Raw genomic sequence first — 18,622 nt, 5'->3', positions numbered from 1 at the left:
AGGAGAGTAGTTTGTAAAAAAATATCCTTATAGTTGGCATACGGTGCCAATGTGCCAAATGCAAAAAGCGTATTTTAACTACCCTATAGTTAACACTGTCTATTTTTACAATTATATACGTTAAAACTAAATTAAAAGTGCCAACGATTGGATAGGTGCCAACATTACTTATTTATTCTTATTATTTTATCATGAGGGAGGTATAAAAGTGTGTTGATAATACATTCACAATTTAAGGAAAGTAACTCGAAAATAATTATATTATAAATAAAAAATACCTATATAATATAGGATAATATACAAAGAAATAACAAAAAATAATAATATAATAGAAAAGCACAATAAAACATTTCAAGGTTTTTTGAATAAATGTTGAAAATGGCGATTGTTCACGGTATTAAATATTTCATTTAAAGCTATGCCAGAAAATGCCTTCCAAGGAAAAATTGGCCTCATTTGCAAAAAGAAGAACATTTACCTGCAATAATGGCGTATAGAAATGATTTTAATTTAATAGTAAAGAAGAGGCACCCGGAGAAAAACGTGAGAAAAAAGTTACGTGAACAGGGTGTTCTTAATGCAAAACCCTATGGGGGTTGACATGTAGATAAAATTCCTGCCAATTGATATATTATTCGATAGTTTTTTATAATTAATTTTTCGTCAGATGAAACTACAGGTATCATAAGTGTCAAGAAAAGCCAGTGAAACAAAAAGAATATATATTGCTAATTTAATAAAGAAGCTAATTTGCTAATTTTGTAAAAATAAAAAACTTAATTGAAAAACTAAATCATTACACAACAAGCGAAGAAATCAACGCCGAAAACTATGCTAAGACAGAAATATTATATTATATTATAAATTACGTGGAAACCAGTTAGCAATTATATAATTTTGTTTTTCTCTTCCTATTCCATACATTGGTGAGCACTTGTATTTGAGAGGCAGTAGTGTAAGATCAAATGATGGACTGAAACTTTCGAAAGTTGTGACCAGGCAGTGTACAGGGTGGCCAAATAAGAATGCGAGGTACTGTATCTGGGAAACTATTCATCGTAGAAGCTTGCGATAAAAAAATGTATTACTAAAATGGCCAAGAGAATGACCTGGAAAATATTTTCAAGTTTCTAAAATGGCCGCTAGGGGGCGCAACTGCAATCTTGAATCTAGAAAACTGATGTTTCTGTAAATTTTGCTGAATTAACCTAACAAAAAAATAGCTGATTATTAAAGTAGAGACTAATCCGAACCTTTTTTATTTGAATAGTTTTGCTGTATCTCTAAAAATAAAGTGGTGCGGGGTGTTCAAAAGTTGGCTTAAAACACACCCTGTATACTAAAAACGCCTTAGCTGATTTTATCAAACTTGGGCTAGTTGAAAAGAGCTATTATTAAGCTACGAATATTATTATATTTCATGTTTTTTTAGTTTTACATCTCGCCGCTAGAGGGCTTTTTTCGGCTTTCTGACACAAATGACTAATTTTCTCAAAAAACTTAAATGCGTTGATATGATTTTTTTTTCATAGAAAAATAGCTAAATGATGTCTAAATAATCTTGCAAAAACCGCAACTCGATAACTTGTTCCTAACCTAAAATATAGGCCAAAGAATATTTTATACCCTTAAATTTTAATTTTTTTATACTAATTATTTTGGAATTTTCTAAAATTCACTACTTTTGAAAACCAATTTACCATTTTTGAAAATATTACCTAATATCACTAAAAGGTAAGTTTTAATAATGCTTATATCAAAAATCAGACCTATTTTATGTTATATATTCACTATGGATATAATACGAAAAAAATAATTATTAGAAAGCAGGCCATGGAATGCAACAAAACAAATGTCTACTCAAATTATAAACATTCCTCAAATTGTCAATAGTAAGTTGTCAAAAGTTTTACGTTACTTGAGCATTTTTTGTTTTTGCAAAATGCGTTTTACGAACGATGAAGCTGTTGATATGCTTGCGGTTTATTTTGAATGTCTTCAAAATGCTGCAGTAGCAAAAAGAGTTTATGCTGCTCGATATCCAAATCGAAGTCCTTGCGATATTAGATTTTTTCCCCGATTAGTGGCGAACTTACGAGCCAATGGTAGTTTTCGGCCTAGGTTTCAACGGCAAAGAATTAGAAGAAATGTGGACAATATTAACAGCGTACTGGGATATATTGAAGGAAATCCTCATGTTAGCACAAGAGCATTATCCCTTGAATTAGGCATATCAAGAACAACGATTCAAAATATTTTGAAGGACAATAGGTAAATTCTAATAGCCATCGCCATATATGGATTTATTTAAGTTCAGCTTTTTTTTTAAATATATTTATAGAATGCACCCATATCATGTTAATTTACATCAGGCATTGGAAGAAGCAGACTTTGACCGTAGGTTGGACTATTGCCATTGGATATTAGGCATGATACGCGAGGACAGAGATTTTTTATTTAAAATTCTTTGTACGGATGAAGCCTCATTTAATAGTGACGGTAGAGTCAACCTGCATAACATGCATTATTGGTCTGCAGAAAATCCGCATTGGTTGCGTGAAGTTCAGCACCAAGGGCGCTGGAGTTTAAATGTGTGGTGTGGTATACTTGGAGGCAACATTGGACCATATTTTTTTGAGCAATCTCTAAATGGCAATGTTTTTTTCGACTTTTTGGTAAATCAATTACCGTTGTTGCTGGAAGATGTGCCACTGGAAGTCCGGCAAAATTTGTTTTTGCAGTTGGATGGTTGTCCAGCACATTTTGCTAGGAATGTGCGAGAGCATATTAATAACATTTTTCAACAGCGGTGGATTGGAAGAGGAAGCCTGTTTCCATGGCCTCCGCGATCCCCAGATTTCTATTTATGGGGGTGGTTAAAGGACATTGTATTTCAGACTCAGCCTACGACTAGAGAAGATATGAAAAACCGCATTCGTAATGCAATACATACCATACCGAGAGCCGAAATTGAAGCTGCAGTTCTATCTACCCATGAGAGGCTTCAGCAATGCATAGAGCGTGATGGTCAGCATTTCGAGCATTTACGGGGGCATTAAAACCCTTTCTTTTTAAAATCGGTCCTTTATAGGGCCACAACTTACATTATAAAAGAAATTCGAAATAAATTATTTTCTAGTTTTTATAAATATTAAGGGATTTCCATATAAAATTTTCTTTGGCCTAAATTTTAGGTTAGGATGAAGATATTAAGATGCGGTTTTCGCAAGCATATTTAGGCGTCATTAAGCTATTTTTTTGTATAAAAAAATTTATACCATTGCATTTAAGTTTTTTGAGAAAATTAGTCATTTGTGTCAGAAAGCCGAAAAAAGCCCTCTAGCGGCGAGATGTAAAACTAAAAAAACATGAAATATAATAATATTCGTAGCTTAATAATAGCTCTTTTCAACTAGCCCAAGTTTGATAAAATCGGCTAAGGCGTTTTTAGTATACAGGGTGTGTTTTTTTAGCCAACTTTTGAACACCCCCCACCACTTTATTTTTAGAGATACAGCAAAACTATTCAAATAAAAAAGGTTCGGATTAGTCTCTACTTTAATAATCAGCTATTTTTGTTAGGTTAATTCAGCAAAATTTACAGAAACATAAGTTTTCTAGATTCAAGATTGCAGTTGCGCCCCCTAGCGGCCATTTTAGAAACTTGAAAATATTTTCCAGGTCATTCTCTTGGCCATTTTAGTAATAAATTTTTTTATCGCAAGCTTCTACGATGAATAGTTTCCCAGATACAGTACCTCGCATTCTTATTTGGCCACCCTGTACGTGTGGTGGTGAGGTTATTAGAACTCAGATGTGACTTTAGTAAGTGCCCAATATGCGAGTGTGTGTGACATACATGCTCTCACAGTCAATCTTTACTTACAATACAGTCCACTAATTCCATTTCTAATTCTTACGTTGACAAAATTAACAGTTTTTAACTTTTTTGCCAATACAGATATACTCTAATTTATTTATTTTTATTAAAAACGTTTATTTACTTTTAAAATAAAATCAAAACGAATAAAATAAAATCGAAAACCTAAAACAATACAATTTTGTTCAGATATATACCATTAATGATATAAAGGGTAGCGTAAACTGTAAATTCAAATTTATGCTCGGGATTTTTAAAATAATTAACACAAAGCTGAGACCGTATGAATTTCTTACTATCTACTTTGGGCAACCATTTTTTCTGCAAAGTTTTATGAAGATGACAAAGATTTAATGTATGCCTGTTTAACATAATTACCTATCCACCTCGTGTGCTCTTACTCCTACCGCGAGTACTACCCATTTTCTGTTCCAGTTTGTCCTTCCAAGAATTGAATAGCTATAAATAGGAGATCCATGAGTAGCACCGTCTGTCCACTCAAGAGTAAATGCGTGTTTTTGGATGGACATAGCTTGGACGCCGCCTGGCGGTCCAGGGGGTCCCTGCACGGTTACGTGAGACTTAACCGAGATTGTCCCCACTGCGCTCTGAACAACGCATTCATAATCACCCGAGTCTGAGAATGTCGCATTAGATATTCGAAGGTAACCGCCATCTATTGTCTAGAAAAGAGAAGCAGGTTATACAAATATTCGGTGAAATAATAAAGAACATTCCATATGTTTAACAAGCGACAAATTTAGCCTCCATCGATAATCGGTTCTGACGCTTCTTTTGGTTTATATCCAACAAATCGCTGCGCCGTGCCGATCATTACAGTCCACGTTTTATATGTAATATGGTACAAACTATTTGTAAAATCTTTTGAAAGAATTTGCTCATATGGACGATGAACTTGTCGCGGTTTAAAACTTGGATGATGGTATTGTCGCTCCTGTATCTTCCGCAGTGAAAATATATGATGATGGTGAGGATTATGGAGACAAAGATGATGATGCAGACAAACTGTGATGAAAGAATTGAGCCCTATTCTAGTCAAAAAAGTACCCGACCAACAGTTTCCAAAATGTACACTCTTAAAGACAGAAAACTTAAGACGTGCATACTACGGATGGATTACAGATACTAAAATATTTTATCGTTAGAATGGTATTATTTATCTGTGTAAGAATCCAAAACAAACAAGAAGAAAAATGGAAACAAAAAAGTAAAAAGTCAAATATAATTGATAAGATCCGGACTTGAATTTACAACACGGCAAACCAGCACTCCATTGGCGGCAGAGTATGTTAAAGCATTCTTCTTAAAATATATATTTTAACAACCTAAACCTAACGTACTAGTAATTCGTGTCTATGGATGCCTTAATAAAAATAATGAGTATAAATAGATACAAGATAATCGTGATTAAACTACGGTAGTTCTTATCGACAGAACGAATTGGCCAAAAAGCATTTTCAGGTTTTAAATAGTACTTTGGATTGCAAAAATGTACTTTGAAGGATTTTTCTTTCAATATTATCTAGAATATTTATTTTCAAATTTTATTTTAAAAATTTTATTACTGCGCATTTAGTACATCTATCAGGGATCTCGGAATCTATAAGAATCTAAAGTCGAGAATTTTTGAGTTTAACAATGTGCCTTTTAAAAAAAATAAAAATTCGAATGCTTCCGGAGATATTCGAAAGAATACGAAATTTAAAAAAATCGATGTTATTTTTTTCTGAGCTTATTTCTTATCCGATTTTAACCTAATTTGCATTGCTACTTTTTTCGTGCTAAATGATGGTGTTTTTCGATTTTTAATAAGACGTTTCGTCTTTTGCAAACCATTAACGCCACATAAGAGCTATACTTTGTTTTGTATTTTTAAAATCTTTGCAAAATTTCCTTTTTAATGATGTACCACAAGTAATATTTTTTATTTTTAAAAACCTGAATTTTTCAAAAAATCTAAATTTGCCGCAGTAGGCTATGCATAAACTGACAAGACAATATTTAAGCTGTCAATAAATGTTACATATTAGACAGAAGTACTAGCATTGCAATACCGTAGTATTGCATGCACATTACTTCAGGGTTACATCCTTATTATTTTCGAAACATCTGTAAATATTTGAAAAGAGATCAAATCATTCTATTTACTCAAAAAAAAAAAATAGAAAAATTTTTTTTAACTGGTAAATAAATAAATATAGATTTATAACAACAAAAGATATGTACCAAAACCCAATTGCACTCTCTTATGAATATTGAGTACCACGCGATTTATTTCTTACCTTAGAACGTTGAAAGGCTAGAATAAGTAAACAACTTTGTTTGAGTTCAACATGTGCACAAGAGCAGGGGGGGATGTTTTGTTTACAAACATATTTATCGATTCCCTGTAGTCAAGTTTACACGCATTTTTAAAAGAGGAAATTTTTAGCTATATATCAACACATATCATAATGTTAATTTAACTTACTGATATTAGATTTAGGAGTAAAAATAAAAAGTAGAAATAAATATATGTTATTCTAAGCGCAAAAATAACATATTCAAAGCAAAAAAAAATGATTAACGTACTTATTCCTAAAACCGAAAAAACCTAAAAGATTTGAAATAGCAACACCGCAGGCAAAAGATAATGCCATCTTGTGAAATATCATCTTGACAAACGGCTTTCTGTTTACATTCGGCATTTGTGAAGTCCTGTGGTTTTCTTTAGTTTTTGGTTGAAAAAGGAAAAATGTTGAGTCATTTCAGTGTTTTTGTGAACTGTTACGATAGTTAAAACTTGTGCCGTTTATGCCGCACCAATCAATATGTTGAAGGCGAGGTGATGTTTCAGCAGGATGATATGCCTTCTCATTACGCAATAGCTGACGCAATTATTTAAATGAGAACTAGCCTGGTTGCTGAATTGGACGGAGAGGCTCTGTCGAATGGCCCTCGCGGTCGCCTGATACGAAAACGACACCGGATTTTGGAGTTATCATAAATTTAATGATAATCTAGAAATCTCTGCTTTTCCAGTTAATATTTGAAACTATTTTGCCATTACAACAAATACTAACCCGCAGGACATCCCCATTAAATTTAATAAAACCCTTGGATGTAAAACCCACTGTGTTTACTGCCCTCTTACCTAAACATATTGACTTTTTTAAATAAACTTTTTAAAATATCCATACGCAAAAAAAGTGTTTCGGGTGTTTCTTAAAATCTGCTTAAATATAAAGACAAATTTTATTTGCGAAAAAATTCCTTTACAAATCGAATTAGACATCAAATCTAAGTCATGGCCTTAAAAATGCCCCTCCAACATTCCAAAGGGTAATGGATAGTATCTTAAGAGGTCTCTCAAATGAAATTTAAATTAAAAAGACGAAAAAAGAAAAAACAAAAAGAAATAAGAGAAAGAACAAAATATCACGGCCAGTATCTTAGATCAGTCTAACTACATAATAACATACTTAGGTATGGCAATTTTCGTATTTCTTTTGAAAGTCTAGATTGAATCCATAGTTCATTACATTTTTTTAAGCGAATCCCCTAAAAAAAAAATAAAATATTAATTACCTGACAACGCCGAATATAAATTTTTAAAATATTATATTAAAGCTCTCTGCATGCCTAATAAGTTTTTGAAATAATATACAGGGTATTCCATTAAAAAAATACATATTTTATGATAACTTTTTTATAACGCACCGTAAAAATATTTTTCATTTGTAGATTTTTAGCAATTCTACAACTTTGCTATGGAACTTTTTGCTCTTGAAAAGACTGTTTATTGAAAAGGCTGTTCAAAACCTTAAAAATATGTTTAGAGGTTACAGAAATTTTTTTATCATTTTAAAAAAACAAATAGCTGCTTGGACTAGCGGAACTCTGGTTTATTAAACGAAGCACCAAAATAGATTATCTACGGAGGCAGGTATACCTATAAATCTTTTATAACCTATAATCTTTTTATCCCCGTGCTTTTTATCTCGTTATTTAACTGGATGTTCTTGCCTTGTACATTACTTGTACTTACTTGACTAATATATAATAACTAATATACTTTTCTCCACTTACTATTCTGTCATTAGAATAAATCAGATCCATTTCCCGAATACGCAATCCATTGTGGGTCCATATATAAGCTATATCCAGCATTTCATCCGTTGACGCGTAGCACTGAAGATCAATGTGTCGACCATTTATTGTTACGATAGATTGACTCGGATTTTCAACTATTCTAGGACTGCCTACAGTAGAAAATATGTATATTTATTTATGACTAAAAAAATAAATTAAGATTTTTAATTATTATATCCTAATAAAACACAAAAAATGCGGAATGTTAAAGATAGTGCTAGAGATAAAACAGCAAAAATTTATTAAATTTTTATTTACTGTAAAAAATATCTTTTATTAATAAAAACTTGTAAGTGATAATGAAAAACTGATTTGTTTCTATCAAAACAACCATTTGACGATGTTTCCAATTCAGTTCAATGAAATTTTACATTTTTTAAACAAAGGCTTTTATTAAGAACTCTAATCAATACATCGATACCGAATTAAGTAATATATTAAAGAGAATTGAATGAATTTTCGATAATCGTTGACAAATTTATGAAAAATTAATTTTCATATATTTGGTTCAAATTCGCTAAAAGAATTTCCATGCCACGTTTACTTCAGAAATAGCAAATTACAATGTTGCTGCCATTGTCCCAGACCGCTTACTATCTGGCCGCGCACATACTTATTCATATTCCCCAATTCCAATATTATAAAATAGATAAAGTAAGCAATTCACACTTTTAGAAAGAAAATAACATTTATTTTAAATTTGTTAATGTTCGTCACAACAAATATGTATGAATAAGGACTGAAAATGATTACAATAATGTTCTGCTCACAAAAATAATCGATAAAGATCATTGACAAGTCTCTGAAAACTCACACGAGATGCCAATCTTTTTACAGACCCTTCGACTCCATCACACCCACCTTTTCCGGGTGAGGTCGAAAAGGTTTCTTTCAATTTTTATTTAGTGTCAACATTAAAATATATTGTAGGATACTTCATCAGAATAAATGTCTTTACATTTACACTCTCGTAAATCAGTTTTATGTCATTAAATCAGTTTCGTTTTGTCCTTCAAACATGTATTGGGCCTAATACTTTCGAGATAAAATTATTTTAAATGCATAGAAATCGTGCAATTTCTTTTTTAACTTTCTCGGGAACATTTCAGTTTTCTCAATTTTATCAACTAGTTAAACGATAAAAAAAACAATAAACAACTTGCTAAGCAATTCCAAAAACCTGGGTATTCAAAAAAGGATTTCTTTCATTTGCATCATCAAAAAACTATAAAATAATAAAAATGAAGTATTTTTGTATTTCCCTCAAAATATGGTAATTTTAAAGTTATCGGATATTTTCAGTTTTGTATATACAGGATGTCTGCAAAAGTCTCGAAAGTGGGGATACTACAGAATAAAATATGTGAATTGACTCAAAGATACCTTAGTCCAAAAGTTGATAGTTTGCGATATACAGGGTGTCAAAGTTACAATATTATTTTGGCATAAAACTAGGTATGGGAAAGTTTTCTAATATGAGAAACAAAAGTCCGTTATTTTTTATGTATAAACTTCTAGGGGGCTTTCATCACCATTTCGGTAAATAACTTATAAGATTTTTGTACTACCCTGTATATAACAACTGAAAAATCTTATTTGCACTTATTTCCGCAACAAGAAAGGTCCACTTGTCAGAAGTGTCTACAGTCAAGAGTTTTTATAAGTTAATAATCAACTTGCTTGGATAATATCTGACTAGTGTTGCTATGGTTTCTAATGTTTGTCATAATTTAGAATAATAATATGAGGATTTTAGGTAGTTTTGCTTCAAATATGGTGAAGTTCCTACAACTGTACCTATAGCAGAAGTCGACGAAAATGTTTCGAACATGTAGCAATAATATATCTAAAACATATGTAGCTCGAGAATTTTAAGTTTTCCAAATGTACAATAAATATCATTTTTCAAGAGCATTTGCTCCATCCATACCACCTGCAAAAGTAAATGGTTTAAGCACGACTGATTACCCCGCATAAGTAGGATTTTTGTACATGACTCTTAAAAAAGTTTATCCACGACAAAGCATTTACTTCGCTAATATTATTTTTATTTTTACTATAACGAAGCAGGATTTCGAAGGGATGGACCGATTAACTCGCAAAATCTTCACATTTATGCAGACAAAAATCCTCATGCAATAAGACAAACCCTAGTTAATTTCAAATTAATTTCGCATGAATATATAGTTTATGAATGAAGGCTAGTTAAAGCATCTAAATAGAGCTTATCCAGACCAGTAGATAGGCCAATTAGGATCTGTATCGTGGCCGGCTAGATCACCAGATTTAAATCCTATGGCGTTCTTCTTCTTAAACCAAGCGTTTACGATACGTCAGTGGATACTGAAGCAGATCGAGAGTGCAAAAGGCAAGGTGGTGCTCACTTTAAGCAACTTTTGTAGTTGTAGTTTTTATTTTTAGTAGGAACCTTTGACAAAACAAATATCTCGAAAACTATCTATAAACTATAGACACTTCCAACAAGTGGTCCTTTTTTGTTGCAGAAATACGAAAAAATAAGAATTTTCGGTTAGTTGTATATACTTGTACTGAGCGTATACTATAACTTAAATCTGTATTCGCTTAAAGATTTAAGCTTCATGAGACTTAATGAATAAGTTTTACATATAAGAAATTCCTCTAAAATATGGAATTAAAATATTTTATGATTTTTATCATATTTTAATTATTTTAAAGATGATCGATCATATGAAGAATAACTTGAGAAACTCAGTGGTAACTCAGTAATAATTGTTCGAAATCTGAATAATCAAAGTCAATGTTATCACTATTCTTTTTGTCAGATTTACTATCAACAGTAAAAACAGATTTTTGAGATAGCTTAATTTTAAAAACACTGTTTCACTTTTCAATAACACCTTAGATTCCTCGACAAACTCATCACGTCATCTTTATTTGATGAATTGCAACATGCTTTAGGAAGTGACATGTTATATGTATTACCTAAAACACGTAAAAATATGCGAACACAAAATTACGATTTGTTTATAAAACAAAAATTTTAAAACTATATAATTCCAAATAGTGAGCACATAATTAATCGAAATCGATATCTGGTTTAGGAATAATGTTTTTTTTTAAGTTTTCAACAAAAAATTTTATCGAACAATAACTTGTATAAAAAATTATAAAATTTAAAACTTCCTATACCTAATTGTTTTTTGGCAGAAAGAAACCAATTTTTTATTATCAGGATGAAATGAGAATAACAACATTTTTCACGCCAATTTTCCATATTTAACAATTTAACATTTAATATTTTTACATTTTAACAACTACATATTAAAATAAAACTTTTTTTTCTAAATCGGTTTTTTACTGAATATTGTTACGATATGGAATTTTTACAATAAATGGATATTAATTTAACTTAATTCCTCATAATATTTATAACAATATTCTTAATAAGGAAAAGTATTAGAGTAATTTAAAGAGTACTACAATCTGCAACCAACAAGATAACTTTGTACTTAATTTTATAGGTTTGCACGTTTTGAAGTTATTGGCAAAAATATTGGTGAAAATTTTGTCGCCCCGTACTTCCAAGTAGCGCTCAAGAAGAGCTCAAAAGTAAGGGTAAACTTCCAAGTAAAGTTGTCACAATAAAATTGTGGTTTTTAATTAAATTATTATTGAAAATTCGTACAATCGTACACATACACATAAATGTAAACCAAAAAACTTGTAAACTTTAAGACTCTACTTTTTTATTAAAAATAATTTATTAAATCTAAAATATTAACCCTTAACCACTAACTTACGATTTTTGTAACGTGAATGCTAGCCTGACGTCTCTCAGACGCTGTTAGAAATATCATCACATTTTAACCGTTACTAAGGAAATCGTTACTAAGGACTCTTTTTATTTGTAATAATATGAAACGAATATTAAAGTTATTGTTTTTCACAAAAATTGAATAAAATAAACAAATATTCTACATAATAAATCATTTTTAGGTAAACTGAACGAAATTTAATTGTAAACATATCAAAGTCTTAAAATTAAATGATTTTCTATTAAACAAAACGTAAATAAACCTAAATAATTTCTAACAGCAAAATTTATATGCTAATATTAAAAAAAAATACAAGGGTTTAAAATTACATTTTCTGAACACATTCAGTACACATTTTTTTGCTACATTCTAAGCATATCGGATTTTGACAGCTATAACAAACATAGGCTGTTTGCCTTTTTTTTTTCGAAGGACATGTATAACAAGTTTTTCTTTTGGCCAAACGTTCAATTTTATTCTCTAATGGAATTTCGGTATCTTTTAAGCCTAAGATATCACAAATACTTGATCTTATTCTTTTAGTTACACGTGGATTTTTTGCTCTTAGGACGAGATGTGGAGTTACTAATTGCAATGCCAGTTTTTCGATAAATTCTGCTCTCTTTATTGTTTGATTATCTTTAAATGATTGGTGCATTATATAGGCATTAACTGTACTAATATCAAAAACTCGGAAAAATATAGCCAAAGGCCACCTACGCGTACGACGACTGCATGAAAATTTAGAGCACTTTTCATCTAATGCATCAACTCCACCTTTAGTAGAGTTATAATATGATATTATTTCTGGTTTTTTATTTATTGGATCTTCACATTGTGAATGATGCATTGAAGAGACCAGAATAACAGCTTTGTTTTTTTTTGGGAACATGTGAGACTAGAGTTAGGTCTTTTGTAAACCCATAGAGAGCAGAGCCAGCTTCTCGCTTTTGGTTAGGCTGGAATAAGGCTGGTATTTCTCGCTTGTTCTTCCTAATGGTTCCCACACACGTTAAACCTCGGTTTCTTAGCAGTTGTACCAGTTCGATAGAAGTGAACCAATTATCGAAAGTTACATTTCTATTAGAGTGGAACAGCGGCTGAGCAAGTCGTAATACTGACTGTGTTGGTTTTCCATATTTTTGTTCTTCTTGTGATAGTCCTTCACCATCCGTATTTTTACCTTTGTAAATATAACCATTAAAAAAAAATTATTTCGTGCATCTGTAAGGCACATAATTTTCAGTCCATATTTTGTTGGCTTATTAGGAATATACATCAAATTTACAGCGCCCACGAAACCCAACAAGCATCTCATCAATGCATCCCGATGATCCTATAGAATAAGAAACCTGACAATTTTCAACAAATAACTGGAAGATTTGACTAATCGGAGCAGCAGGATCTGTTACTTTTCTAAACGCCCTATCATCTGGATTATCAAATCTTAGCGCCAATAGCAAAAATGCAAATCTTTCTTTTGACATTATGCAACAAATTATTTCTCTTCCTGTACCATTTGTTTTAAAGATAGTATCTATACTCTCATGATTTGATTTAAATATGGCTGTAAAGGCAAGAAGTCCTAAGAATGCACTTAGTTCGATTTTATCGATATTTTTCAGCGTCGGAGAATTTTGGTTTTTGTATTTTCATCAAAGTTTTTCTATTTTATTATTCGTCCATTGAATTATTATTTCAAGGATGTGGTCGGTAAATAGCATTTTCCATACAGCAAGAGGTTCTGCAGAGGTTTCAGTTATAGCCTTCGGACGTATACCGGGTAGTTGTATTATAATATTATGCTTTTGCGTACGGCTTCTCGAAACTAAAGGTTCCTTTGCCCATTTGAATCTGTTTTTGCCATAAAAACTTTTGCTTACTTTTTGACGCACAGTTTTAGTTATTTCTTCATCTTCACTATCTTCTGTTTCAGTAATTTCCATATTTTGCGTCTCCATCGTTTTTTCTTCCGACTCTGACCGATCTAAGTAAAGTGATAAAAAATAGATATAGTTTTCTTTGTCTAATAAAAATCAGGACTTACCCTCTTCAGAATCAGTTTCATGATCACTCTCTAAAACAAAGTCCTCATCACAATCTTGCTCTAAGTCGCTACACTCGCTATCTGTTTCATTATACTACTTAAGTAATCGGTCCTCATAATTTGCGTCGGCTTCTGACACTGATTTCGAACAACTCGGTTTTGGATCCATTGAATAAATAAATTACGCAACTACTAAGGTGACGTCTCCCAGACGGGTTTCGAGTTTTCGACGCAGATAAGAGGGCAAATACAACGCACTTCACCGATTTCCTTACGTCGACTGATCGAGCGAACGTGTACCAAAAAGTATATAGGATATTAAATTTAAAATTTAAGGCGGTGCCTAATTATGCCCAACTGAACTTCCGCTCCCGTCTTCCAGACGTAACGTTAGTACTTAAGGGTTAACATAAAAAAATGTTATTTCAAATATTCCTCCGTAAGCCGCTAAGCAATGACCCAAACGGTCGTAAAACTCATTTCTACCATTCGCTAATTGATAAACTGAAATTTTATTACATTCCATCGAAATCGCATTTTCCCACTAAAGATTTGGATAATTCTTATCCTTGTAAATTTATTTTTTAAATGGCCCCAGAGAAAAAAATCGTTGGGAGAAAGATCAGGAGACCTTGCTGCCTGATTTATTACGTGTCGCAGGCCTAACATTCCCATTGAAAGTGTTAAAGTCCAGTTCAGAGATCTATTAGAATCTTTGATGTGTCGCAGATGCCGCACTAACTAGCCCGTGCGCCTATGTCATATTTATTGTTGCATGATATATATGTTTAAATGGCAAAATTTTATATTGTCCATCTATGAAATCATTTTAAATATACGTAAAACCCCATGTTTTATACTATTTTTTATTTTTCTTTCGAAAATGTCAATTTTTAGAAAGAAAATAATATCACAAGAAAATAATATCAAAAAATTGACCGCGGACTAAAATCCAAGCATCTTACAAAATATTTTAAACACTTCCAGCACTCACAGACTTGTCACCTCTTTTTAGCCAGTCTATTAAACAAAGATAAAACACCTGCGTTCTGACAATTCCTACTTTAGGCTGTGCAAGTGATTGTGTATCTCTCTCTATCCCACTGAATTTAAGAATTACGGGGTCGTACCCAAATAAATTTTTGGACCGTTTTTGTATTATTTTCGTCGTGTTTTTAAAGAGATCTTTACGGATGGGTCTATCGCCTTTAAAATACTTGTTGGATGGGTCTATCACCTTTAATAGTTGGGAGGGGGGCCATGTGAGGTTATTTGATGTGTTTTGCCGGTTATGCTTTCTACACGTTTATGAAAGTAAAGAATTTAGAATTTGGCCTGTATTCCTGTAAATTTTTTGCAGTTTTTACTCTGAGGAACAGTGTTTTTTTATTTGTGGATTTGTTTTGGTATTATACCTAAAGACCTTAAAATGTTTCGACCCTGGAAAAATAGGCAGGAAAATTTGGCAAATGAAGAGGAAAGTGTTTGTGCGGGCTTATGGAGACCGTGGGTGTACAAGAAAGACAATAACATTTGTGATAAAAACAATAAGAGTGATCTGGGCAGTGATTTAGACTTACATAGTTTTGATAGTTCATTTTCTAGTATCGAGGAAGCAAAAAGAAGCAAGGAAAGTAGAAGCTACAGAGAAAATCAAGCAGTTTTAAAAGAACAAATTTATCTAAATATCTATAACAATCTAAGAAATGATACTCAGTTCACAAATGATTGTAGTGCTTTGCAAAAAATAGCGTTTTTAACAGGGGTTCCCTATAGTACAATATGCCTGTAAAAAAAGGATTAAAGACAGAATAAAAAGGAAAGCTGCAGGACAATCAAAGGGACTTGACATGGATATTGGCCAAATTGCTAAGGAAAGGTGTGTATTCTAAACACAAAAACAATGAGGTTCTGACCATAGAGACACCTTATCGGCAAGGGACAAATATTTCTCAGTCTCAACCTTGCGGAGATACCTGATAAAACTTGGATTTAAGCTTAAGATGGTTAACAAAAGAGCTGCTGTAATGGAATTGCCAGGTGGTGTATAGAATATTTGAGGAAAATTTAAAAAATTTGGGAGGAAGAAAGATCCATATATTATTTAGCCGAAACATGATATGATACATTTATGATTGATGTATGATTTCCATTCTCTGGGAAAAAAGTCCCTTTTTTGCCATAGTAAGAAAACCATATTTTTATTAATAAAACAAGTTTAAAATTTTGTTTTTTACAGCTTACTGCCCCTGTTGTCCTTCAGTGATACAATAAAGACTGCTTCTTCCACCATTCTCTGGGAAAAACACTTTTTTGCTATGGTAAGAAAAACACTGTTTTTAATAAGAAAACAAATCTAAAATTTTGTTTTTTACAGCTTACTACCCCTGTTGTCCTTCAGCAACACAATGAAGACTGCTTCTTCCTCCATTCTCTGGAAAAAAGTCCCTTTTTTGCCATAGTAAGAGAATCCTATTTTTATTAATTAAACAAGTTTAAAGTTTTGTTTTTTTCAGCTTACTGCCCCTGTTTGTCCTTCAGCGACACAATAAAGTATATATAATGTAATGCTTTAGTATCCATATGCTGATGTGCGAGATGAAGTTGGAATCCATGGCGGCAACAGAGAAACTGTTTCCTTCCTTAATGGAAGAATCTGCTAAAGAACAATGGCAAAAAAACAGAATTTACAACATTTGTATTAACTTTTCGGGCCAGATTCAAAAGAGTGGTTAAATTTATAAAAGTATTTAGTATCCTCACTGTAGTTTTAGGATCCAGTATACTTAAAATGTAGTGTTTTGTATAAGATTTTTAGTTTTTAGTATAAGCATTTATTTTTGTTAATTTTTATCTAATCTCTCCTAATAGGCATAATAACTAAATACGAGGCAAACAAATTAATAAATACGTTCAGGATGTAAAGTGTGTTTTTTTTTTATAAGTAAAACTTGTGTCTTTTAAAGGCATAAAGTATAGACAGCCAGATGATTTTTAATATAAAAGTTTATTTTAAAAAATATACTTCCAATTTTCTGACTACATAATTACTTTTTATCAAAAGAAGTTGGTACTAAATGGGGGTTTTCATGAGTATATTATTATAATAATATATCATAAAATGTATTAATTAAAAAAAACTATAATAAAGGACATTGAATATGGCAGCCACAATCCCCATTAATAATCACCACCATGTAAAAATAAATCTCAATTCCCAAAAAAAGGAAATATATAAAATTTGAAGACAAACCAAAACATTTTACACTTTTGTGTCAAAAAGTAACTATTTAATGCCTTAATCCACAGAATAAATGGGCCTAAGTAATTTGTCACCTACTCTCTCATTGAACTCAAAAATGCTTTATTGTCAATATAAACATAGAAGTTGTAGACAAAGCCAATAGACTACATTAAAGGAATAAAAACGAGAAACTAATTTAAAATAAAATAAAATTATATAAAACTTTGAAAAATACTTAAATGCTAATCATTAAAAATTCATCATAGTTTAGGTGCTACATAGTTTAGTACGCTTTACTAGCAAGAACTATTTTCTTCCTTGTACGTAGGCTTTTTTCAGTCTTAAGTTGTCTTATTTCTAGTGGAAGTTTATTAAACAGCTTTCTACCTCCATATATGATAGAGCTACGGACAAGTTCAAAATGAGGAATGGGTAGCCTCAACAAATAGTTTTGTCGCGTATTATAGTGGCTTCCTAAGTGGAGTTCCTGTTTATATTTTCTAAAAACTAAGCAAACTGTTTCTAAAATACAACATAGGGTTAAAATATTATGACTTACAAAAAGCGAGCGACATGAATCACGAGGCTTGACCCCACATAGATATCTAATGGCCCCTTTCTGGAGTACAAACACTGAACTAAAAAGTGAATTTGAACATGAACCCCAAAAGCAAAGTATGCAGATCTGGCGATGTAGAAATTAAGGCTGGTGGCAATAACCCTTAGGGCGTAGCAGCCTGATGAGACTTTTCTACATACATTCACAATATGGTCTTCAAATTTAAGGAACTTGTCTATGGAAAGACCCAAAAACTTACTGAACGGTGGCATGTTGATGGCTTCATTACTTAAACATATAGATATCATTTGTATTACATTTAAGGATATTTGTTTTGGAAACATTAAATGTCAAAAAATTTGCATCACACCAGTCTTTTATTTTTAACAAATCTGCACGTATAATGGCCTCCATTTGAGAAACATCAGAGTCGTGCCAGAGGATGGTGGTATCATCGGCACACCAGTTACCTGCAGTTGTGGCAGATCGTTCACATAAATGAGAAAAATTAAAAGACCAAGTACTGATCCTTGTAGAACACCCACATTTATATTAAGTTCCTTAGACATACCACCATTAAATTTGACAGCCTGGACACGATTTGATAAGTAGGAACGAAACCACTCAAGGGCAGTTCCCCTGAAACCATAGAGCTCCAGTTTCATCAGCAGCACTCTGTGGCTCATGCAGTCAAATGTTCTGTTGGAGGAATTATTTATCCTCCTTTGAAAGTAGGTCCACTTAGCCATTCTGATTGAGTTTCTGTAAATCTTGCGGTGTCTGTTATAATAATTTAAAAATGTTGCATTGTTCATAGCGTATTTCCTAATGTAAAAAAGGAAGCGCATATTTTTCCCAGATACTCGTAAATCCTTAGTATATCAAGGTTTTCTATTTCGTTTCTTAATATTGACAACAGGAAAAGCAGTGTTAAAATTGTTTA

General features: G+C 31.9%; 1 protein-coding gene and 1 long non-coding RNA gene across 3 annotated transcripts in view; one reads left to right on the top strand and one right to left on the bottom strand.

Moving 5' to 3' along the window:
- LOC126734087 (contactin) overlaps nt 1-18,622 on the bottom strand; it is a 92,950-nt gene that overhangs the window by 18,513 nt on the left and 55,815 nt on the right. For both annotated transcript variants that reach the window (XM_050437610.1, XM_050437611.1), the window contains 2 exons: nt 7,970-8,142; nt 4,259-4,563 (listed from right to left, as the gene is read on the bottom strand). In XM_050437610.1, coding sequence (XP_050293567.1) covers nt 4,259-4,563; nt 7,970-8,142 — 478 coding nt within the window. The remainder of the gene's footprint in view (nt 1-4,258; nt 4,564-7,969; nt 8,143-18,622) is intronic.
- On the top strand, nt 15,829-16,583 carry LOC126734092 (uncharacterized). The gene is made up of 3 exons (XR_007659957.1): nt 15,829-16,197; nt 16,254-16,337; nt 16,393-16,583. It is a non-coding gene; the product is annotated as an uncharacterized LOC126734092 (long non-coding RNA).

Source organism: Anthonomus grandis, chromosome 3 (genome assembly GCF_022605725.1).
Source record: "Anthonomus grandis grandis chromosome 3, icAntGran1.3, whole genome shotgun sequence".
NCBI classification, from domain to species: domain Eukaryota; kingdom Metazoa; phylum Arthropoda; class Insecta; order Coleoptera; family Curculionidae; genus Anthonomus; species Anthonomus grandis.
Note: the sequence above shows the minus strand (reverse complement) of the source record. Positions and strands in the feature narration are given on the sequence as shown.